The sequence below is a fragment of the Salvelinus fontinalis genome, chromosome 21, assembly GCF_029448725.1.
Source record: "Salvelinus fontinalis isolate EN_2023a chromosome 21, ASM2944872v1, whole genome shotgun sequence".
Taxonomy (NCBI): Eukaryota; Metazoa; Chordata; class Actinopteri; order Salmoniformes; family Salmonidae; genus Salvelinus; species Salvelinus fontinalis.
The window spans coordinates 44,540,794-44,564,202 of record NC_074685.1 but is presented as its reverse complement, the minus strand read 5'-3'; the positions used below and the strand labels follow the sequence as shown (position 1 = coordinate 44,564,202).

General features: G+C 45.9%; 1 protein-coding gene across 7 annotated transcripts in view; it reads left to right on the top strand.

Annotated features, from left to right (window-relative positions):
- The window catches only part of LOC129818988 (cAMP-specific 3',5'-cyclic phosphodiesterase 4D-like), a 325,770-nt gene that overhangs the window by 227,464 nt on the left and 74,897 nt on the right, over nucleotides 1-23,409 (top strand). The window contains exon 1 of one of the 7 annotated variants that reach the window (XM_055875414.1): nucleotides 8,590-8,941. The exons of the other annotated variants lie outside the window; for them this stretch is intronic. Within the exon in view, the coding sequence (XP_055731389.1) occupies nucleotides 8,865-8,941 (77 nt within the window). The 5' untranslated portion in view covers nucleotides 8,590-8,864. Of the gene's footprint in view, nucleotides 1-8,589; nucleotides 8,942-23,409 lie in introns of those variants that run through there. 7 annotated transcript variants of the gene reach the window in all.

Here is a 23,409-nt window from a genome sequence, read left to right as displayed (position 1 = left end):
ATGTTATTGTCTCTCTTTCTCTCACTCTCTCTCTTTCTTTCTCTCTCTTTCTCTCACTCTCTCTCGCTCTCTCTCTCTCTGTCTTCATCTCTCTCTTTCTCTCTTTGTTCTCTTTCTCTCTTGTTGATTTGACAACATCCAGTGAAATTGCAGCGCACCAAATTCAAACTACAGAAATATCAATATTCAACATTCACGAAAATATAAGTGTAATACATCAAAATAAAGCGTAACTTCTTGTTAATCCAGCCGCTGTGTCAGATTTCAAAAAGGCTTTACGGCGAAAGCACATCATGCGATTATCTGAGGACAGCGCTCCGCATACAAACACATGAAAATCATTTTTCAACCAGGCAGGTGCGACACAAAAGTCAGAAATAGCCATATAATAAATGCCTTACCTTTGAAGATCTTCTTCTTTTTGCAATCTCAAATGTCTCAGTGACACAATGAATGGTCGTTTTGTTTGATAAATTCCTTCTTTATTTCCCCAAAATGTCAATTTATTTGGCGCTTTTGATTCAGAAATACACAGGTTCCAACATGACTACAAAGTATCTAATAAGTTACCTGTAAATTTGGTCCAAACAATTCAAACAATGTTCCTAATCCAACCTCAGGTATCCTAAAATGTAAATAAACAATAACATTTAAGACGGAATAAACTGTTTCTAATACCGAATAAAAACAATGTGAAGTGCGCTCCTGTTCACGCGCAACAAAAGACTAAAGCCCTTCACAGTGACACCTACAAATAACAGCCCTACTTCTTCATTTCTCAAAATAAAAACGTCAAACAATTTGTAAAGACTGTTGACATCTAGTGGAAGCTATAGGAACTGCAATCTGGGCCCTAATAAATCAGGTCTCCCATAGAAAAAATTGGAAAACACAATGACTTCAAAAAATGTTTTCCCTGGATGGATTGTGCTCGGGGTTTTGCCTGCCAAATCAGTTCTGTTATACTCACAGACATTATTCTAACAGCTTTAGAAACTTCAGAGTGTTTTCTATCCAAATCTACTAATTATATGCATATCCTAGCTTCTGGGCCTGAGTAACAGGCAGTTTACTTTGGGCATGCTTTTCATCCGGATGTGAAAATACTGCCTCCTATCCCAGAGAGGATAACTGATTGAAGAATTTTGAGCCAGATCCTAATTGGTATGTCGAATTTTATGTTCCTTTTGATGGCATAGAATGCCCTTTGTGCCTTGTCTCTCAGATCGTTCACAGCTTTGGAAGTTACCTGTGGCACTGATGTTTCGGCCAAGGTATGTATAGTTATTTGTGTGCTCTAGGACAACGGTGTCTAGATGGAATTTGTATTTGTGGTCCTGGCGACTTTTTTGGAACACTGTTATTTTGGTCATACTGAGAATTACTGTCGGGGCCCAGGTCTGGCAGAATCTGTGCAGAAGACCGAGGTGCTGCTGTAGGCCCTCCTTGGTTGGTGAAGGAAGCACCAGATCATCAGCAAACAGTAGACATTTGACTTCAGATTCGAGTAGGGTGAGGCTGAGTGCTGCAGACTGTTCTAGTGCCCTCACCAATTATTTGATATATATGTTGAAGAGGGTGGGGCTTAAGCTGCAACCATGTCTCACCCCACGGCCCTGTGGAAAGAGTGTGTGTGTTTTTGGCCTATTTTAACCGCACACTTGTTGTTTGTGTACATGGATTTTATAATGTCATATGTTTTTCCCCCAATACCACTTTCCATCCATTTGTATAGAAGACCCTCATGCCAAATTGAGTCAAAGGCTTTTTTGAAATCAACAAAGCATGAAAATACTTTACCTTTGTTTTTGGTTTGTTTGTTTGTCAATTAGGGTGTGCAGGTGTCACGTTCCTGACCTGTTTTCCTTTGTTTTGTATTCATTTTAGTTGGTCAGGGCGTGAGTTGGGTGGGTTTGTCTATGTTTGTATTTCTATGTGGGGTTTTGTGTTCGGCCTGGTATGATTCTCAATTAGAGACAGGTGTGTATTGTTTGTCTCTAATTGAGAGTCATACAAAGGCATCCAGGGTTTCACTGGTGTTTTGTGGGTGTTTGTTCCTGTGTCCTCACAGGACAGTTGAAGGTTAGTCACGTTTGTTGTTTTGTAGTTTGTAGTGTCTTGTTTGCTGTTTGTTCATTAAAAGATGGCTTATTTCCCTCAATCCGCATCTTGGTCCTATCCATGCTCCTCCTCGTTAAAGGGGGAGAACAACATTGACTGCCTTTACAGAAACACCCACCACAACAGGACCAAGCGGATTGAGGAAGGAAGGCAAGAACAACAGCAATGGGGAAAAGAGGAATGGACTTGGGAGGAGATTCTGGACGGAGAAGGACCCTGGGCAGAGCCAGAGGAGTGTCGCCGCCCCAAAGCGGAGCTGGAGGCAGCGAAAGCGGAGAGGAGGTTCTATGAGGCAAAAGCACGTAAGAGCGGCTGGAAGCCCGAGAGGCTCACCCAAAAATTTCTTGGGGGGGGGCTAAAGGGGAGTGTGGCGAAGCCGGGTTGGATACCTGAGCCAACTCCCCGGGCTTGCCGTGGAGTAAGAGGGCGTCGTACTGGTCAGACACCGTGTTATGCGGTAAAGCGCACGGTGTCCCCAGTACGCGTGCTTAGCCCAGTGCGGGCTATTCCACCTTGCCGCACTGGGAGGGCTAGGTTGGGCATCGAGCCGGATGCCATGAAGCCGGCCCAACGTATCTGGCCTCCAGTACGTCTCCTCGGGCCGGCGTACATGGCACCAGCCTTACAGGTGGTGTCCCCGGTTCGCCTGCATAGCCCAGTGCGGGCTATTCCACCTCGCCGCACTGGCAGGGCTACGGGGTCCATTCAACCTGGTAAGGTTGGGGAGGCTCGGTGCTCAAGAGCACGTGTCCTCCTTCACGGTCCGGTATATCCGGCGCCACCTTCCCACCCCAGCTCAGTACCACCAGTGCCTACACCACGCACCAGGCTTCCAGTGCATCTCCAGAGCCCTGTTCCTCTTCCACGTACTCTCCCTATGGTGCGTGTCTCCAGCCCGGTGCCTCCAGTTCCGGCACCACGCACCAAGCCTCCTGTGCGTCTCCAGAGCCCTGGACGCACTGTTCCTTCTCTCCGCACTCGCCCTGAGGTGCGTGCCCTCAGCCCGGTACCTCCAGTTCCGGTACCACGCACCAGGCCTAGAGTGCGCCACGAGAGTCCAGTGTGCCCTGTTCCTGTTCCCCGCACTCGCCCTGAGGTGCGTGCTCTCAGCCCGGTACCTCCAGTTCCGGTACCACGCACCAGGCCTATAGTGCGTCTCAGCCGGCCAGAGTCTGCCGTCTGCCCAGCGGTGCCTGAACGGCCCGTCTGCCCAGCTCCGTCTGAGCCATCTGTCTGCCCAGCTCCGTCTGAGCCATCTGTCTGCCCAGCTCCGTCTGAGCCATCTGTCTGCCCAGCGCCGTCTGAGCCATCTGTCTGCCCAGCGCCGTCTGAGCCATCTGTCTGCCCAGCGCCGTCTGAGCCATCTGTCTGCCCAGCGCCGTCTGAGCCATCTGTCTGCCCAGCGCCGTCTGAGCCATCTGTCTGCCCAGCGCCATCTGAGTCAGCCGTCTGCCACGAGCCATTAGAGCCGCCCGTCTGTCCCGAGCCAGTAGAGCCGTCCGTCAGTCAGGAGCCGCTAGAGCCGTCCGTCAGTCAGGAGCTGCCAGAGACGCCCGCCAGTCAGGAGCTGCCAGAGACGCCCGCCAGTCAGGAGCTGCCAGAGACGCCCGCCAGTCAGGAGCTGCCCGACAGTCCGGAGCTGCCGTACAGTCCGGAGCTGCCGTACAGTCCGGAGCTGCCCTACAGTCCGGAGCTGCCGTACAGTCCGGAGCTGCCCTACAGTCCGGAGCTGCCCTACAGTCCGGAGCTGCCACTCAGCCCGGACCTGCCGGAGTCCCTCAGCCAGGACCTGCTGGAGTCCCTCAGCCAGGACCTGCTGCCCCTTATCCCGGTGTTGCCCCTTATCCCGGTGTTGCCCCTTGTCCCGGTGCTGCCCCTTGTCCCGGTGCTGCCCCTTGTCCCGGTGCTGCCCCTTGTCCCGGTGCTGCCCCTTGTCCCGGTGCTGCCCCTTATCCCGGTGCTGCCCCTTATCCCGGTGCTGCCCCTTCATTTAGGTGGGGTTAGTGGGAGGGTGGTCATTGGGAGGGGGATAAAGAAGCGGGGATTGATTATGGTGGGGTGGGGACCTCGTCCACCGCCAGAGCCGCCACCGTGGACAGACGCCCACCCAGACCCTCCCCTAGACTTTGTGCTGGTGCGCCCGGAGTTCGCACCTTAAGGGGGGGGTTCTGTCACGTTCCTGACCTGTTTTCCTTTGTTTTGTATTCATTTTAGTTGGTCAGGGCGTGAGTTGGGTGGGTTTGTCTATGTTTGTATTTCTATGTGGGGTTTTGTGTTCGGCCTGGTATGATTCTCAATTAGAGACAGGTGTGTATTGTTTGTCTCTAATTGAGAGTCATACAAAGGCATCCAGGGTTTCACTGGTGTTTTGTGGGTGTTTGTTCCTGTGTCCTCACAGGACAGTTGAAGGTTAGTCACGTTTGTTGTTTTGTAGTTTGTAGTGTCTTGTTTGCTGTTTGTTCATTAAAAGATGGCTTATTTCCCTCAATCCGCATCTTGGTCCTATCCATGCTCCTCCTCGTTAAAGGGGGAGAACAACATTGACTGCCTTTACAGCAGGGTGAATACGTGGTCTTGGTAAAAAGTTGGTAAAAGAATACGTGGTCTTTGGTAAAAAGCTAATTTGACATTTGCTCAGTACATTGTTTTCACTGAGGAAATGTATGAGTCTGCTGTTAATGTTAATGCAGATGATTTTCCCAAGGTTGCTGTTGACGCATATCCCACGGTAGTTATTGGGGTCAAATTTGTCTCCACTTTTGTGGATTGAGGTGATCAGTCCTTAGTTCCAAATATTGGGGAAGATGCCAGAGCTAAGGATGATGTTAAAGAGTTTTATTATAGCCAATTGGAATTTGTTGTCAGTATATCTCTCCCTCCCTCTTTCTCCCTCTCTCTCTCTCTCTTTCTCTCTCTCTCTATTTCTCTCTCTATCTCTTTCTTTATTTCTCTCACTATCTCTTTCGCTTTCTCTCTCTCTTTTGCTATGTATTTCAATTCAATTCAATTCAATGGGCTTTATTGGCATGGGAAACATGTGTTAACATTGCCAAAGCAAGTGAGGTAGATATTATACAAATATATTTCTCTCTATATTTCACTCTCTCTCTTTCGCTATCTCTTTTGCTCTCTCTCTCCCTTTCGTACTCTCTCTCTCTTTCGCTATCTCTCACTCTCTCTTTCTCACTTTGTTCTCTCTCTCTCTTTTCTTTCTCTCTCTCTCATTTTCTCTCTCTCTCTTACTCTCTCAATCTCTCCCTCTTGCTTTCTTTCTCATTCTTTCTCAATTTCTCTCTCTCTCTTTCGATATCGCTCTCTTTCTCTTTTGCTCTCTCTCTCTCTCTCTTTTGCGATCTCTCTCTCTTTCGCTATCTCTCTCTATTTTTTTTCTCTCTCTCTTTCTTTATTGCTCTCACTCTCTTTCTTTCTCTCTTGCATTTTCTCTCTCTCTCTTACTCTCTCTTACTTTCTCTCTTTCTTTCTATCGATCTCTTTCTTAATTTCTCTCTCTGTCTTTCGCTATCTCTCTCTCTTTCTCTCTCTCTCTTTTTTCTCTCTTTCTTTATTTCTCTTTCTTTCTTTCTCTCTTTTCTCTATCTCTCTCTCTCTCTTTTCTCTCTCTTTCTCTTTCTCTCTCTCTCTCTTTTTCTCTCTCTCTCTTTCTCTCTCTCTCTTTTTTATCTTTCTTTGTTTATTTCTCTTTCTCTCTTTTCTCTCCCTCTTTCTCCCGCTCTCTCTTTTGCAGTCTCGTTCTCTTTTCTGTCTCTTGCTTTCTCTTTTTTCTCTCTCTCTCTTTCTCTCTCTCTGTCTCTCTCTTTCTCTCTCTCTGTCTCTCTTTCTCTCTTTTTCTCTCTCTTTATTTCTCTCTCTCTCTTTCTCTCTCTTTCTCCTCTCGCTCTCTTTCGCTCTCTCTCTTTCTTTCTCTCTCACTCTCTCTTTTCTTTCTCTCTCTCTCTCATTTTCTCTCTCTCTCTTACTCTCTCATTCTCTCCCTCTCTCTTTCTTTATCTTTCTTTCTCAATTTCCCTCTCTGTCAATTCAATTCAATTCAATTCAATTAACTTTATTGACATGGTAGGTTCGTTATTACTTACATTGTCAAAGTATACATATCGAAAAATAAAAATCAATTATATATGTATATATATACAAAATATATATATATTTATATATAAATAAATGGTGGGACCAACAGCAATATCGGTCTCTCTCTCTCTCTTTTGCGATCTCTCTCTCTCTCTTGCTATCTCTCTCTCTTTTGCAATCTCTCTCTCTCTGTTTTGCTCTCTCTCTCTATTTTGCTATCTCTCTCTTTCGCTATCTCTCTCTTTTGCTCTCTCTCTATTTCTCTCTCTTTTGATCTCTCTCTCTTTTGATCTCTCTCTATTTCTCTCTCTTTTGATCTCTCTCTCTTTTGATCTCTCTCTCTTTCGCTATCTCTCACTATCTCTCTCTTTTGCTATTTCTCCCACTCTCTATATTTTGCTCTCTTTCTCTTTTGCTATTTCTCTCTTTCGCTATCTCTCTCTCTCTTTCGCTATCTCTCTCGCTCCCTTCTTTTTCTCTCTCTCTTTCTCTCTCTCTGTTTTCTCTTTCTCTCTCTGTCTCTCTCTTTCTTTCTCTCTCTTTTGCTCTCTTTCTCTTTTCTGTCTCTTTCTTCTCTCTTTTCTCTCTCTGTCTCTCTCTTTCTGTCTCTCTCTTTCTGTCTCTCTCTTTCTCTCTCTCTCTTTCTCCTCTCTCTCTCGTTCGCTCTCTCTGTTCTCTTTCTTTCTCTCTTTTCTCTCTCTGCCTCTCTCTGTCTCTCTCTGTCTCTCTCTCTCTCTCATTTTCTCTCTCTCTCTCTATCTATCTCTCGCTCTCTCTCTTTCTCACTCTCTCTCTTTTCTTTCTCTCTCTCTCATTTTCTCTCTCTCCCTTACTCTCTTAATCTCTCCCTCTATCTTTCTTTCTCTTTCTTTCTCAATTTCTCTCTTTCGCTATCGGTCTCTCTTTCTCTTTTGCTCTCTCTCTCTCTCTCTTGCTCTCTCTCTCTCTCTTTCACTATCTCTCTCTATTTTGCTATCTCTATTTCTCTCTCTCTTGATATCTTTCTCTCTATTTCTCTCTCTTTCGCTATCTCTCACTATCTCTCTCTTTCGCTATTTCTCTCACTCCCTTCTTTTTCTCTCTCTCTCTTTCTCTCTCTCTTTTTGTCTTTCTTTCTTTCTTTCTCTCTTTTGCTCTCACTTTCTCTTTTCTGTCTCTTTCTTTCTCAATTTTTTCTCTCTCTCTCTCTGTCTCTCTCCTTCTCTCTCTCCCGCTCTCTCTCGTTTTCTCTCTATCTCTCTCTTTCTCTGTTTTCTCACTCTCTTTTGTCTCTTTCTCTCTTTTCTCTCTCTCTCTCACTTTCTCTCTCTCTTTGTTGTCTCTATCTTTGTCTCTCTCTCTCTTTTGCTCTCTCTCTCTCTTTCGCTCTCTCTCTGTTCTCTTTCTCTTTTCTCTCTCTCTCTTTTTCTCTTTCTCTCTTTCTTTCACGCTCTCTTTCCCTCTCTCTCTCTCTTTCGCTCTCTTTCTCTCTCTCTCTTTCACTCTCTCTCTTTAACTCTCTCTCTTTTGCTCTCTCTCTTTCGCTCTCTTTCTCTCTCTCTTTCTCTCTCTTTTGTTTCTCTTTCTTTCTCTCTCTCTGTCTCTCTCTCTAAGCCACTTAGATGAAAATTACAGTCTTCTTTATTATTAACCCCACTACAAATCTGTCAACAGGGTGCTTGAATCCAAAACAAGCCAGAGATATTTGGGGACACAACTTGGAAGGTGGTGCTGTATTAACTGTAGTGGCACGTAGGCTTTTCCCTACATAGAGACTTATGGGCCCTATTTAAAATTAGTGCACTATATTTTTTGGCCCTGTTTAAAAGTAGTGCACTATCAAGGGAATATGGTTCCATTTGACACTCAGACACAGAGTGTTAAATGGCATGTAGAGCAACCAGACTGGTTGAGTTGATGTGTGTGTGTATGTGTTGTGTGTGTGTGTGTGTGTTTGCGTGTGACACTTTACACACACACACACACACACACACACACACACACACACACACACACACACACACACACACACACCTTATGCCACACACAGAGACAGACAGGGCCCTTAGGGGGCTCCTACTCTCCACACAGCCAGCCAGGGGAGCAGAGAGGAGCAGAGACAAGTAGAGAAAGAGAGAAAGAGAGAGGGGATGACAAACCAGGCAGAGAGAAGTAGACCAATAGTAACGTAGTTAGTAGCAGACCAATAGTAACGTAGTTAGTAGCAGACCAATAGTAACGTAGTTAGTGAGGGAGACATTGTAAGAAAGGGAGGAGGGAGAGACCGATAGAGGGAGGGAGAGGCCAATAGAGGGAGGGAGAGGCCAATAGAGGGAGGGAGAAGCCTATAGAGGGAGGGAGAGGCCAATAGAGGGAGGGGGTGTGTGTGACAGTCAGAAGAGAAGTAGAGTGAGAGAGACAGTGCACGAGAGACGGAGAGATTGAGTGACCAAAGCAGAGCTAGTTTGAGCAGCTAGCCAGTCCTACAGTTTGAGAGTGAAGTGGGCTTACGCCTGGAGTGCATTAACCCGCTGAGCTAAAGCCCACAGTTCCCAGGCTATGTCATGCCGACCCTATAGCCCAAGGAGGGATTAACACAGACCTGGGTCCAGTGTCGGACTAGAAAGAACGAGGGATCATACAGGGCAGTCAGAAGGCGGGAGGGAAGAGGTCAACATATGACCATGAGTATTGTGATGAAGCCACGCTCGCGCTCTACGAGCTCTCTGCGGAATACAGATGGAATCTCAATCTGGTAAAGTTAGTCTTTCTCTCATTATCTTCTGTTCTCTTCTCCTCTTCCTCTCATTATCTTCTGTTCTCTTCTCCTCTTCCTCGCATTATCTTCTGTTATCTTCTCCTCTTCCTCTCATTATCTTCTGGTCTCTTCTCATCTTCCTCTCATTATCTTCTGGTCTCTTCTCCTCTTCCTCTCATTATCTTCTGGTCTCTTCTCATCTTCCTCTCATTATCTTCTGGTCTCTTCTCCTCTTCCTCTCATTATCTTCTGTTCTGTTCTCCTCTTCCTCTCATTATCTTCTGTTCTGTTCTCTTCTCCTCTTCCTCTCATTATCTTCTGGTTTCTTCTCCTCTTCTTTCCTCATCTTTTCTGGCTTCTAGTAGTATGGCATGGTATTTGTCCTGACTCAGATTTACGTTTATAACTGCCTAAGACATTTTAAATGTCAAACTCTCTATGCTAATCGCCACTGTTTTCCTATCAAGTGTGTGTGTGTGTGTGTGTGTGTGTGTGTGTGTGTGTGTGTGTGTGTGTGTGTGTGTGTGTGTGTGTGTGTGTGTGTGTGTGTGTGTGTGTGTGTGTGTGTGTGTGTGTGTGTGTGTGTGTGTGTGTGTGTGTGTGTGTGTGTGTGTGTGTGTGTGTGTGTGTGTGTGTGTGTGTGTGTGTATGCTTGTACTTGTGCGCCCGTTCATCTACGTGCGTAACGTCAGTTGCTCCACAGTGGCTCTCGAGTCAGATTTCATAGTGCCAGGAGAACAGTGGGGAAAAAGCACATGTGATCAAGGATCCTTCCAGTTGGAAAAGAACAAGCGCCATGCAGTCGTCCGCAAAGCACAGTGATCCTCAACCCACTTTACATAGACAGGTGACCTTAGGATGTAGCAGTGTTTCCCATAGCTTGGTTGTTTTCCAGGCGGGGCACAGCCACCAAGCCCAAAGGATACGTTCGTAGAGAGTCACATACTGCCGGTGAAAAGAGACTGTAGAAATGTATGCTTCCTCCCCACACGTTGTTGAGCCAGTCTGACAGTGGCTATTTTAAAGCTCTCTCTGTGTGTGTGTGTGTGTGTGTGTGTGTGTGTGTGTGTGTGTGTGTGTGTGTGTGTACTGTATGTGTGTGTGTGTACTGTATGTGTGGTGCTTCTCTTGGACTGCAATAGGTGCCAGTACTCATTTTAGGTGCTGCACAATACTTTTGAGGTAATATTCTAGAAGAGGAACAGGAGCTCCACAGTAGAACATTTGAGGTGTCGGTACTCTGCTCCTGCCTAAGTCAAGCACTGTGTGTGTGTGTGTGTGTGTGTGTGTGTGTGTGTGTGTGTGTGTGTGTGTGTGTGTGTGTGTGTGTGTGTGTGTGTGTGTGTGTGTGTGTGTGTGTGTGTGTGTGTGTGTGTGTGTGTGTGTGTGTGTGTGTGTGTGTGTGTGTGTGTGTGTGTGTGTGTGTGTGGTCCATTGTCGGCTCCCCAGCTGCACTGTCCTGTCTAACAGACAGCTGCTCTCCTGTCCTGTCTAACAGATAGCTGTTTCCCCTGTCCTGTCTAATAGATAGCTGTTTTCCTGTCCTGTCTAACAGACAGCTGCTCTCCTGTCCTGTCTAACAGACAGCGGCTCTCCTGTCCTGTCTAACAGATAGCTGTTTTCCTGTCCTGTCCTACAGACAGCGGCTCTACTGTCCTGTCTAACAGATAGCTGTTTTCCTGTCCTGTCTAACAGATAGCTGTTTTCCTGTCCTGTCTAACAGATAGCTGTTTTCTTGTCCTGTCCTACAGACAGCGGCTCTCCTGTCCTGTCCTGTCTAACAGATAGCTATTTTCCTGTCCTGTCCTACAGACATTGGCTCTCCTGTCCCGTCCTATCTAACAGACAGCTGCTCCCCTGTCCTGTCTAACAGACAGCGGCTCTCCTGTCCTGTCTAACAGATAGCTGTTTCCCCTGTCCTGTCTAACAGACAGCGGTTCTCCTGTCCTGTCTAACAGATAGCTGTTTCCCCTGTCCTGTCTAACAGATAGCTGTTTCCCCTGTCCTGTCTAACAGATAGCTATTTACCTGTCCTGTCCTACAGACATTGGCTCTCCTGTCCCGTCCTATCTAACAGACAGCTGCTCCCCTGTCCTGTCTAACAGACAGCGGCTCTCCTGTCCTGTCTGACAGATAGCTGTTTCCCCTGTCCTGTCTAACAGATAGCTGTTCTCCTGTCCTGTCTAACAGATAGCTGCTCCCCTGTCCTGTCTAACAGATAGCTGTTCTCCTGTCCTGTCTAACAGATAGCTGCTCCCCTGTCCTGTCTAACAGATAGCTGTTTCCCCTGTCCTGTCTAACAGATAGCTGCTCCCCTGTCCTGTCTAACAGATAGCTGTTCTCCTGTCCTGTCTAACAGATAGCTGTTTCCCCTGTCCTGTCTAACAGACAGCGGTTCTCCTGTCCTGTCTAACAGATAGCTGTTTCCCCTGTCCTGTCTAACAGATAGCTGCTCCCCTGTCCTGTCTAACAGATAGCTGTTCTCCTGTCTAACAGATAGCTGTTTCCCCTGTCCTGTCTAACAGATAGCTGCTCTCCTGTCCTGTCTAACAGATAGCTGTTTCCCCTGTCCTGTCCAACAGACAGCGGCTCTCCTGTCCTGTCTAACAGATAGCTGTTTTCCTGTCCTGTCTAACAGATAGCTGTTTTCTTGTCCTGTCCTACAGACAGCGGCTCTCCTGTCCTGTCCTGTCTAACAGATAGCTATTTTCCTGTCCTGTCCTACAGACATTGGCTCTCCTGTCCCGTCCTATCTAACAGACAGCTGCTCCCCTGTCCTGTCTAACAGACAGCGGCTCTCCTGTCCTGTCTAACAGATAGCTGTTTCCCCTGTCCTGTCTAACAGACAGCGGTTCTCCTGTCCTGTCTAACAGATAGCTGTTTCCCCTGTCCTGTCTAACAGATAGCTGTTTCCCCTGTCCTGTCTAACAGATAGCTATTTTCCTGTCCTGTCCTACAGACATTGGCTCTCCTGTCCCGTCCTATCTAACAGACAGCTGCTCCCCTGTCCTGTCTAACAGACAGCGGCTCTCCTGTCCTGTCTGACAGATAGCTGTTTCCCCTGTCCTGTCTAACAGATAGCTGTTCTCCTGTCCTGTCTAACAGATAGCTGCTCCCCTGTCCTGTCTAACAGATAGCTGTTCTCCTGTCCTGTCTAACAGATAGCTGCTCCCCTGTCCTGTCTAACAGATAGCTGTTTCCCCTGTCCTGTCTAACAGATAGCTGCTCCCCTGTCCTGTCTAACAGATAGCTGTTCTCCTGTCTAACAGATAGCTGTTTCCCCTGTCCTGTCTAACAGATAGCTGCTCTCCTGTCCTGTCTAACAGATAGCTGTTTCCCCTGTCCTGTCCAACAGACAGCGGCTCTCCTGTCCTGTCTAACAGATAGCTGTTTCCCCTGTCCTGTCTAACAGACAGCGGTTCTCCTGTCCTGTCTAACAGATAGCTGTTTCCCATGTCCTGTCTAACAGATAGCTGTTTCCCCTGTCCTGTCTAACAGATAGCTATTTTCCTGTCCTGTCCTACAGACATTGGCTCTCCTGTCCCGTCCTATCTAACAGACAGCTGCTCCCCTGTCCTGTCTAACAGACAGCGGCTCTCCTGTCCTGTCTAACAGATAGCTGTTTCCCCTGTCCTGTCTAACAGATAGCTGTTCTCCTGTCCTGTCTAACAGATAGCTGCTCCCCTGTCCTGTCTAACAGATAGCTGTTCTCCTGTCCTGTCTAACAGATAGCTGTTTCCCCTGTCCTGTCTAACAGACAGCGGTTCTCCTGTCCTGTCTAACAGATAGCTGTTTCCCCTGTCCTGTCTAACAGATAGCTGCTCCCCTGTCCTGTCTAACAGATAGCTGTTCTCCTGTCTAACAGATAGCTGTTTCCCCTGTCCTGTCTAACAGATAGCTGCTCTCCTGTCCTGTCTAACAGATAGCTGTTTCCCCTGTCCTGTCCAACAGACAGCGGCTCTCCTGTCCTGTCTAACAGATAGCTGTTTCCCCTGTCCTGTCTAACAGACAGCGGCTCTCCTGTCCTGTCTAACAGATAGCTGTTTCCCCTGTCCTGTCTAACAGATAGCTGTTTTCCTGCCCTGTCCTACAGACAGCCGCTCTCCTGTCTTGTCCTACAGACAGCGACTCTACTGTCTTGTCCTGTCTAACAGATAGCAGTTTTCCCCTGTCCTGTCTAACAGACAGCTGCTCCCCTGTCATGTCCTGTCCTGTCCTTTAGTACGGTATACATTGTTGGACACCCTCAGACTCTATAGACTCTCCTACAGCCACAGTTAGAGCAACCATATATGCAGTAGTAAACATTACATATGACATATGTGTGATAAATATGGTAGTGTGGTCAAGCAACTGCAATGTGACCACCGATATAGAATACCCTGCACTGGTTTCTCCAAAGTACTTTGAAACAGGGAAGGCACCTCTTCAGGCAGTGTGTGTGTGTGTGTGTGTGTGTGTGTGTGTGTGTGTGTGTGTGTGTGTGTGTGTGTGTGTGTGTGTGTGTGTGTGTGTGTGTGTGTGTGTGTGTGTGTGTGTGTGTGTGTGTGTGTGTGTGTGTGTGTGTGTGTGTGTGTGTGTGTGTGTGTGTGTGTGTGTGTGTGTGTTTGAAGAGCTCTCTTCTCATTGGTGCTCAAGCTAGAGATGATCTCTGAAAAAGTGGGCCAAGGGTGGCACCTCCCTCCCTCTCCCTGTCTCTCTCCCTCCCTCTCCCTGTCTCTCTCTCATTCTCTCCCTGTCTCTCCCTGTCTCTCTCTCATTCTCTCCCTCCTTCTCCCTGTCTCTCTCGCATTCTCTCCCTGTCTCTCCCTGTCTCTCTCTCATTCTCCCTCTCCCTGTCTCTCATTCTCTCCCTCCCTCTCGCTGTCTCTCTCTCATTCTCTCCCTCCCTCTCCCTGTCTCTCCCTCATTCTCTCCCTCCCTCTCCTTGTCTCTCTCTCATTCTCTCCCTCTCGCTGTCGCTCTCTCATTCTCTCCCTCCCTCTCCTTGTCTCTCTCTCATTCTCTCCCTCCCTCTCGCTGTCGCTCTCTCATTCTCTCCCTCCCTCTCCCTGTCTCTCCCTCATTCTCTCCCTCCCTCTCCCTGTCTCTCTCTCATTCTCCCCCTCCCTCTCCCTGTCTCTCTCTCATTCTCCCCCTCCCTCTCCCTGTCTCTCTCTCATTCTCCCCCTCCAACTCCCTGTCTCTCTCTCATTCTCTCCCTTCCTCTCCCTGTCTTCTCTCTAATTCTCTCGCATTCTCTCCCTGTCTTCTCTCATTCTCTCCCTTCCTCTCCCCGTCTTCTCTTTAATTCTCTCGCATTCTCTCCCTGTCTTCTCTCATTCTCTCCCTTCCTCTCCCTGTCTTCTCTCTAATTCTCTCGCATTCTCTCCCTGTCTTCTCTCATTCTCTCCCTTCCTCTCCCTGTCTTCTCTCTAATTCTCTCGCATTCTCTCCCTGTCTTCTCTCATTCTCTCCCTTCCTCTCCCTGTCTTCTCTCTAATTCTCTCGCATTCTCTCCCTGTCTTCTCTCATTCTCTCCCTTCCTCTCCCTGTCTTCTCTCTAATTCTCTCGCATTCTCTCCCTGTCTTCTCTCTAATTCTCTCGCATTCTCTCCCTGTCTTCTCTCTAATTCTCTCGCATTCTCTCCCTGTCTTCTTTCTCATTCTCTATCTGACTCTCAGTCCACCCCTTCTCCCCCTTCCTCCCTCTTCCACTCCCTCCTTCTTTCTGTCCTTGTCCCTCTCCCTAATCTTTCCCTCTCTGTTTCGCATTTCCTCTCCCAATCTCCTCTTTCCTTTCTTATCCCTACTTTTTTCTGTCCCTTTCTCTCTCTCTCTCTCCACTACCTCAGTGTGTCTCCATCCCTTTCATGAATAACTCCTTCTGTGTCACATCGACATCACGTCGCTGCTCAAGCTGAATGGTTGGGCCATCCTCTGCTCTGTTATCTCTGTGTCCCCTGAGGACCCCGGGTCGCAGCCGTGCGTCAGCACCTGCCACACTAACACAGACACACAAGGGACAGGGCCCCATGGGGCCACAAGCACAGAACAACACGGACATACGCATGTGCACACACTTGCATCGTCATATCATCTTGCCTCAGCAGAAGGTAAAAGACGGCTCTGACATCCATAGTATTACAAGGAAAGCCATTATATTACTCTAAATCAGTGGACACCAACCCTTTTATGAGTCAAGATTACTTTCTCAGTCAAAAAGTAAGCGGAGATCTACCGCTCAGATGATTATTTTACATGACTTAAAGCTGCAATATGTCACTTTTTGTGTGAACTGACCAAATTGACATAGAAATGTGAGTTATAGATCTGTCATTTGCATTGAAAGCAAGTCTAAGAACCTATCTGTTCTATGTGTTTTATTTCTATGCTTCCTGTTTTTAAGTTTTGTTTTTGCGTCTTTTACTTTCGGTTTTGTACACCAGCTTCAAACAGATAAAAATGCAATATCTTTGGTTATGGAAAGATATTTGACAGTGGTTTTGATGGTACAATAATTCTCTACACTATACTTGTTATTTCACATAAATTGAAATTAGGTGAACTATTTACATTTTTGCACTCAAGAAATGGCGCAGCGATTTCTGCATTGTGCACCTTTTAAAAAACGTAACATTAACCTAACAAAAACAGTTCTGTAGAAATGAGGTTTGTGCAGTAGGCCTAATACATTATCACAGCATATTGGCTACATGCCTGGCCTGGCAATATTGTTCTTCTCAGACCATATTATATTTCAAAACTCGAGCTTTGATAACAAAATACATCAGTTGGTGTAGCGCTTGTGAGGTACAGCTGAGCATAAGTTCAAATAATTTGCAAATCATTTTTATTTTTATTTTACTAGACTGATGGTAGGCTACCTGCATGGGATGGTCATGGTGCTTTCAAAACAACTGGGAACTCTGGGAAAAAACAGCGTCAAATCATGGCGTCAGTGATCTTCAGGTTGGAAAGTCTGAGGTCTAGAAAGATGCCAAAGTTTCCGACTTGGAATTCCGAGTTGGGTGACTGTTTAAAAATGACAATTGTCTTGAACGCACTGAAGTCGGAAGTCAGAGATTTCCCATTTCCCAGTTGCTTTGAACACGGCATTAGTCTCAACGGAGGGAGGGAGAGAGCAGCAGAGGGTCCGCCTCTCATGGTCCCTGCTTTCTCCTTCCTTTCCTCTAGTGAGACTGACCAGAGAGAGGGGACATCATCTTCCAGCTGATTGCTAAATCAAGACGCACCACATCTGCCTCGTGCACAAATTCATGTTGTTCCTATGACCAGAGAAAGTGAAGTATTCCTAGATATTAAAATAGACACGACAGGCTGCTAATAATAATAAAAATGCAGGGATATTGATACACAATACACTCATTCATTGCAGCTGCAGCGCGAGTGGAAGTAGGGAGAAGCGCAATTTATGTTTTGTAATAGTGTTGAATAAAAGCAGTGTTGACGGTGATGAATAAAAGCAGTGTTGAAAGTGGTGAATAAAAGCAGTGTTGACAGCGATGAATAAAAGCAGTGTTGACAGTGTTTAACAAAAGCAGTGTTGACAGTGTTGAATAAAAGCAGTGTTGACAGTGTTGAATAAAAGCAGTGTTGACAGTGTTGAATAAAAGCAGTGTCGAATAAAAGCAGTGTTGACAGTGTTGAATAAAAGCAGTGTTGACAGTGTTGAATAAAAGCAGTGTTGACAGTGATGAATAAAAGCAGTGTTGACAGTGATGAATAAAAGCAGTGTTGACAGTGTTGAATAAAAGCAGTGTTGACAGTGATGAATAAAAGCAGTGTTGACGGTGTTGAATAAAAGCAGTGTTGACGGTGTTAAATAAAAGCAGTATTGACAGTGATGAATAAAATCAGTGTTGACAATGTTGAATAAAAGCAGTGTTGACAATGTTGAATAAAAGCAGTGTTGACAGTGTTGAATAAAAGCAGTGTTGACAGTGTTGAATAAAAGCAGTGTTGACAGTGTTGAATAAAAGCAGTGTTGACAGTGTTGAATAAAAGCAGTGTTGACAGTGTTGAATAAAAGCAGTGTTGACCGTGTTGAATAAAAGCAGTGTTGACGGTGTTGAATAAAAGCAGTGTTGACGGTGTTGACAGTGATGAATAAAAGCAGTGTTGACGGTGTTAAATAAAAGCAGTGTTGACAGTGTTGAATAAAAGCAGTGTTGACAGTGTTGAATAAAAGCAGTGTTGACGGTGTTGAATAAAAGCAGTGTTGACGGTGTTGAATAAAAGCAGTGTTGACGGTGTTGACAGTGATGAATAAAAGCAGTGTTGACGGTGTTAAATAAAAGCAGTGTTGACGGTGTTGAATAAAAGCAGTGTTGACGGTGTTGAATAAAAGCAGTGTTGACGGTGTTGACAGTGATGAATAAAAGCAGTGTTGATGGTGTTAAATAAAAGCAGTGTTGACGGTGTTGAATAAAAGCAGTGTTGACGGTATTGAATAAAAGCAGTGTTGACGGTGTTAAATAAAAGCAGTGTTGACAGTGATGAATAAAAGCAGTGTTGACGGTGTTAAATAAAAGCAGTGTTGACAGTGATGAATAAAAGCAGTGTTGACGGTGTTAAATAAAAGCAGTGTTGACAGTGATGAATAAAAGCAGTGTTGACGGTGTTAAATAAAAGCAGTGTTGACGGTGTTGAATAAAAGCAGTGTTGACGGTGTTGAATAAAAGCAGTGTTGACGGTGTTAAATAAAAGCAGTGTTGACGGTGTTGAATAAAAGCAGTGTTGACGGTGTTAAATAAAAGCAGTGTTGACGGTGTTAAATAAAAGCAGTGTTGACGGTATTGAATAAAAGCAGTGTTGACGGTATTGAATAAAAGCAGTGTTGACGGTGTTAAATAAAAGCAGTGTTGACGGTGTTAAATAAAAGCAGTGTTGACGGTATTGAATAAAAGCAGTGTTGACGGTGTTGAATAAAAGCAGTGTTGACGGTATTGAATAAAAGCAGTGTTGACAGTGTTGAATAAAAGCAGTGTTGACGGTGCTGAATGAAAACTTAGACATGAACTCACTCATACAAAACACAGCTCTTTGCTCTGTTCTTTGACACTCTCTCTCTGGTCATGGTTTTAAAAGTTCTGAAATCTCACGTAGGCTAGTATCAAACTTTGCTGTGGCCGGGGTCGTGGAAGCTATAGCTAAGGAGATTTGAGCTATCCGATCGGCCAGCGCAGTAGGTGCACTTAATTTAGCCACAGATTTCCCCCTGTCTTTTCAGACAAATTAAATGGTTCAAAATGGGAACACTTTGCCTATCAAATGCATGAAAATGAAAAAGGAGTACAAGCCTTTATCATTGACATCACAGCATACCACCCTGCATACCACTGCTGGCTTGCTTCTGAAGCTAAGCAGGGTTGGTCCTGGTCAGTCCCTGGATGGGAGACCAGATGCTGCTGGAAGTGGTGTTGGAGGGCCAGTAGGAGGCACTCTTTCCTCTGGTCTAAAAAATATCCCAATGCCCCCGGGCAGTGATTGGGGACACTGCCCTGTGTAGGGTGCCGTCTTTCGGATGGGACGTTAAACGGGTATCCTGACTCTCTGAGGTCATTAAAGATCCCATGGCACTTATCGTAAGAGTAGGGGTGTTAACCCCGGTGTCCTGGCTAAATTCCCAATCTGGCCCTCAAACCATCATGGTCACCTAATAATCCCCAGTTTACAATTGGCTCATTCATCCCCCTCCTCTCCCCTGTAACTATTCCCCAGGTCGTTGCTGCAAATGAGAACGTGTTCTCAGTCAACTTACCTGGTAAAATAACGGTAAAATAAAATAAATAAAATTGACATTTCTACTGAAATGCTTGGTGATCGACTAGGAATGAAGATAGACCAGCCAATCGGCCGGTTGGTGACCACTGCTGTAAATGGGCATATTACAACCGGTCAAACTGGTTCACCTTTCCTATGGTCTCCTTTCCGGCCGTGCTGTGGAAGAAGCATGTGTGATATGACTGCAACGCTGAGACATTTAAAGCTTGTAGGATTACCGCTTTAAAAACATACAAATCTTCTCCTAGAAAACTATCACACTCAAGCAAGCATGCACACACAAACGGGTGCACACTCACACACAGACACAGAAACACAAACACACACACACACACACACACACACACTCACACACACACACAGAAACAGAAACACACACAGGCACACACACACACACACACACACACACACACACACACACACACACACACACACACAGACACTGAGACATTGCACTTTGAGCTCTTTCTGTACCTCATGCTTCCCCCAGGGACGTATCACAATACCCTCTGCTAAACCTCTGGACTGAGGTTGTTTAGACTGGGACTGATTTTTAGGTTATTGGCACCAAATGAAGGGGAATCATTTGTTGGGTTCTGGTCAGTGTTCAACCGTAGGTTTCAGGCTTCTGTTCTAGTTAGCAAAGCCATAAATCTAGAACAACATAAACACACAGTCCAAGCTACAGTTATACTGTAGATCTGATGACTTGGACAGAAAAGTTCTACATGTTAATAGATGGATCCTATACAGTATGTTGTGGTTTCATAGATGGGTGTCTGTGTGTTGTGTGGACAGGTGTCTGGGCTGAGTATTGGGACATGTGTCTGAGCTGATAATTGGGACTGGTGTCTGGGCTGAGTATTGGGACAGGTGTCTGAGCTGAGTATTGGGACTGGTGTCTGGGCTGAGTATTGGGCGTAGTGGGGTGTGTGTAGAGGTGTCTGGGCTGAGTATTGGGCGTAGTGGGGTGTGTGTAGAGGTGTCTGGGCTGAGTATTGGGCGTAGTGGGGTGTGTGTAGAGGTGTCTGGGCTGAGTATTGGGCGTAGTGGGGTGTGTGTAGAGGTGTCTGGGCTGAGTATTGCGCGTAGTGGGGTGTGTGTAGAGGTGTCTGGGCTGAGTATTGGGCGTAGTGGAGTGTGTGTAGAGGTGTCTGGGCTGAGTATTGGACGTAGTGGAGTGTGTGTAGAGGTGTCTGGGCTGAGTATTGGGCGTAGTGGAGTGTGTGTAGAGGTGTCTGGGCTGAGTATTGGACGTAGTGGAGTTCAGGAGATGACGGATCATTTGCTACCTGGCTGCCATTTGAGACGGCGCTACTGTAATTCTATAAGCGTGTGTGCGTGTGTGTGTGTGTGTGTGTGCGTGTGCATGTGTGTGTGCATGTGTCTGTGTGTGTTGCTAGGGAAAGGTCTTAGAGGCCCACTGAATAGGTTTCTCACACACACAAAGGACGCTTCAGTCAGCAGTAGAGTATGTGGGGAATAGTCCTCTTCAGTCAGCAGTAGAGTATGTGGGGAATAGGCCTCTTCAGTCAGCAGTAGAGTATGTGGGGAATAGGCCTCTTCAGTCAGCAGTAGAGTATGTGGGGAATAGGCCTCTTCAGTCAGCATTAGAGTATGTGGGGAATAGGCCTCTTCAGTCAGCATTAGAGTATGTGGGGAATAGGCCTTTTCAGTCAGCAGTAGAGTATGTGGGGAATAGGCCTCTTCAGTCAGCATTAGAGTATGTGGGGAATAGGCCTCTTCAGTCAGCAGTAGAGTATGTGGGGAATAGGCCTTTTCAGTCAGCAGTAGAGTATGTGGGGAATATGCCTCTTCAGTCAGCATTAGAGTATGTGGGGAATAGGTCTCTTCAGTCAGCAGTAGAGTATGTGGGGAATAGGCCTCTTCAGTCAGCAGTAGAGTATGTGGGGAATAGGCCTCTTCAGTCAGCAGTAGAGTATGTGGGGAATAGGCCTCTTCAGTCAGCAGTAGAGTATGTGGGGAATATGCCTCTTCAGTCAGCATTAGAGTATGTGGGGAATAGGCCTCTTCAGTCAGCAGTAGAGTATGTGGGGAATAGGCCTCTTCAGTCAGCAGTAGAGTATGTGGGGAATAGGCCTCTTCAGTCAGCAGTAGAGTATGTGGGGAATAGGCCTCTTCAGTCAGCAGTAGAGTATGTGGGGAATAGGCCTTTTCAGTCAGCAGTAGAGTATGTGGGGAATAGGCCTCTTTGTCTCGCTGACTGAAAGTTCCAAGGGTGTGCACAGATGCTGGATCTTCATTTGAGCCAGTTTGCTACAGCAGGAAAATACAATTACAAACTTCAGAAGCCTTTTTAACCCTCAAATACACTACACGTTTTAAGTTCTCCTGCAACATGGTGATCAAGTTAAGATCCTACATCTGTACAGCCGGGGTAGGAATGAGTAGATGGGTAGTTTTGACTAGTGTCAGGACATCAGTACTTACTCTGCATTTCTTTGGTTAGAAATACACTATGGTGAGATGTGTCCTTTTCTGCCCAATTAGGTCATGTCTTGACACTATTTCTGGCCATTCAGATGACCCCTTTTGGCTTGAGCACCACTATAGGAAAAAGTTCTGTATAGCCTCTTTAAAATAAAATGCATTTAAAACGAGAAGGAAAAGTACTGAACCACAAAAACAAAGTGAGAAATGAGAGTTCAGAATTATATCCTTGGCCTCAGAGGGATGGTTGCAGCACTGACACATTTTTCACTCCCGGAGCCAAAACACAAGGCTCCACAAGTTGAAAAGAGAAGTAAAAGATAAATACGCCTTGAATGATGGTGTTCTCTTGTCAAGGTGTTCTTATTTTGTCAGCAGGACTGGCTCCTCTTCTCCTTTTTAGGAGAGGAATCAAAAAATAATTTGTCATTATCTGCTTCCAGAGAACACGGTGAACTTAAACTATGATTCTTTCCATGGCCTTTTTCTTCTGGCATCCTCCCTTTGTGATGTCATGAAGATGTCTGGTTCTAATGAAGAGGACTGTAGTTCCTCACTGACACCATTATTATTATCATGAAGATGTCCTGAAGATGTCTGGTTCTAATGAAGAGGACTGTAGTTCCTTACTGACACCATTATTATTATCATGAAGATGTCCTGAAGATGTCTGGTTCTAATGAAGAGGACTGTAGTTCCTTACTGACACCATTATTATTATCATGAAGATGTCTGTTTCTAATGAAGAGGCCTGTAGTTCCTTACTGACACCATTATTATTATCATGAAGGTGGATTTACAGGAAATTGACTATGTACATGTAAGCGCTATAGATTTCTATAACTGAGATTGACACTTCTACTCATTGATCACTTTTAGACGGGGCTACTGTACTTTTGGACAGTCCGTGCCTAAAGTTGTCGGCAATCCTAATTCAGAGTTTCATAAAGATTTGATAAAACATTCCTAACTATGAGAAGTAGGTTGTACAAATGAAGAACACTGAGACAGAATACTTGTGACATGGATACGAAGCAAGACACAGGAGAAGTCACTGTCACCTCATAGCCTGGTTCCTCTCTAGGTTTCTTCCTAGGTTTTGGCCTTTCTAGGGAGTTTTTCCTAGCCACCGGGCTTCTACACCTTCATTGCTTGCTTTTTGGGGTTTTAGGTTGGGTTTCTGTACAGCACTTTGAGATATCAGCTGATGTAAGAAGGGCTATATAAATTTGATTTGATTTGATTTACACTTTTTAATACAATGGAAGAACTAGATCATGATGGCGTAGACATTCATAGTCCCTATAGCCCTGTGAGTCACACAAAGACTGACGTACTGGATAGAGTAGAGACAGAGGACAATCAGAAGCATGAATACAGCCAGCTCTCATCATACCCCAGGCCTCCTTGTGAGGTGGCCCACTTCGGCTGAATTGTCCACAGGGAGAGTCTTTAAACAGATAAGGCCGATGATGATGTAGGTAGGGGACCTGGTGTGGTCCCAACGTCACACTGGGGAATCCCTTGTGTGTGTGGTCCTGTGTGCGTCTGTACGTCTGTGTTTGTGTGAGCATGTTTGCATGCATGCATCTGTCTATTGTGTGTGTGTGTGCAGGCTTTCTCCAGGTTCCCCCCTCCTTGTGCTGCCACTGTGGCAGACGCTAACTTAGGGAACATGGGTGAAATCCATTCTTAATCGGAGCAGGAGGACAACGGCATCATTGTAGCTTGACTAACCAGCCTAATTAGCTGTGCTAGTTAACTCACCTGTGTCTATGTGTCTGGAGATTCCACACCTACACACTAGTCTCCTAAAGTCAGTTTCCTGACCTGTGTTGCATATTATCACAACGCAGTTCTATATAGACTGTACTCAGGTAGTTCTACAGGGCTATACTCAGGTAGATCAACAGAGGCTATACTCAGCTAGTTCTACAGAGGCTATACTCAGGTAGTTCCACAGAGGCTATACTGAGGTAGTTCTACAGAGGCTATACTCGGGTAGTTCTATAGAGGCTATACTCAGGTAGTTCTACAGAGACCATACTCAGGTAGTTCTACAGAGGCTATACTCAGGTAGTTCCACAGAGGCTATACTGAGGTAGTTCTACAGAGGCTATACTCATGTAGTTCTACAGAGGCTATACTCAGCTAGTTCTACAGAGGCTATACTCAGGTAGTTCTACAGAGACTATACTCAGGTAGTCCTATAGAGGCTATACTCATGT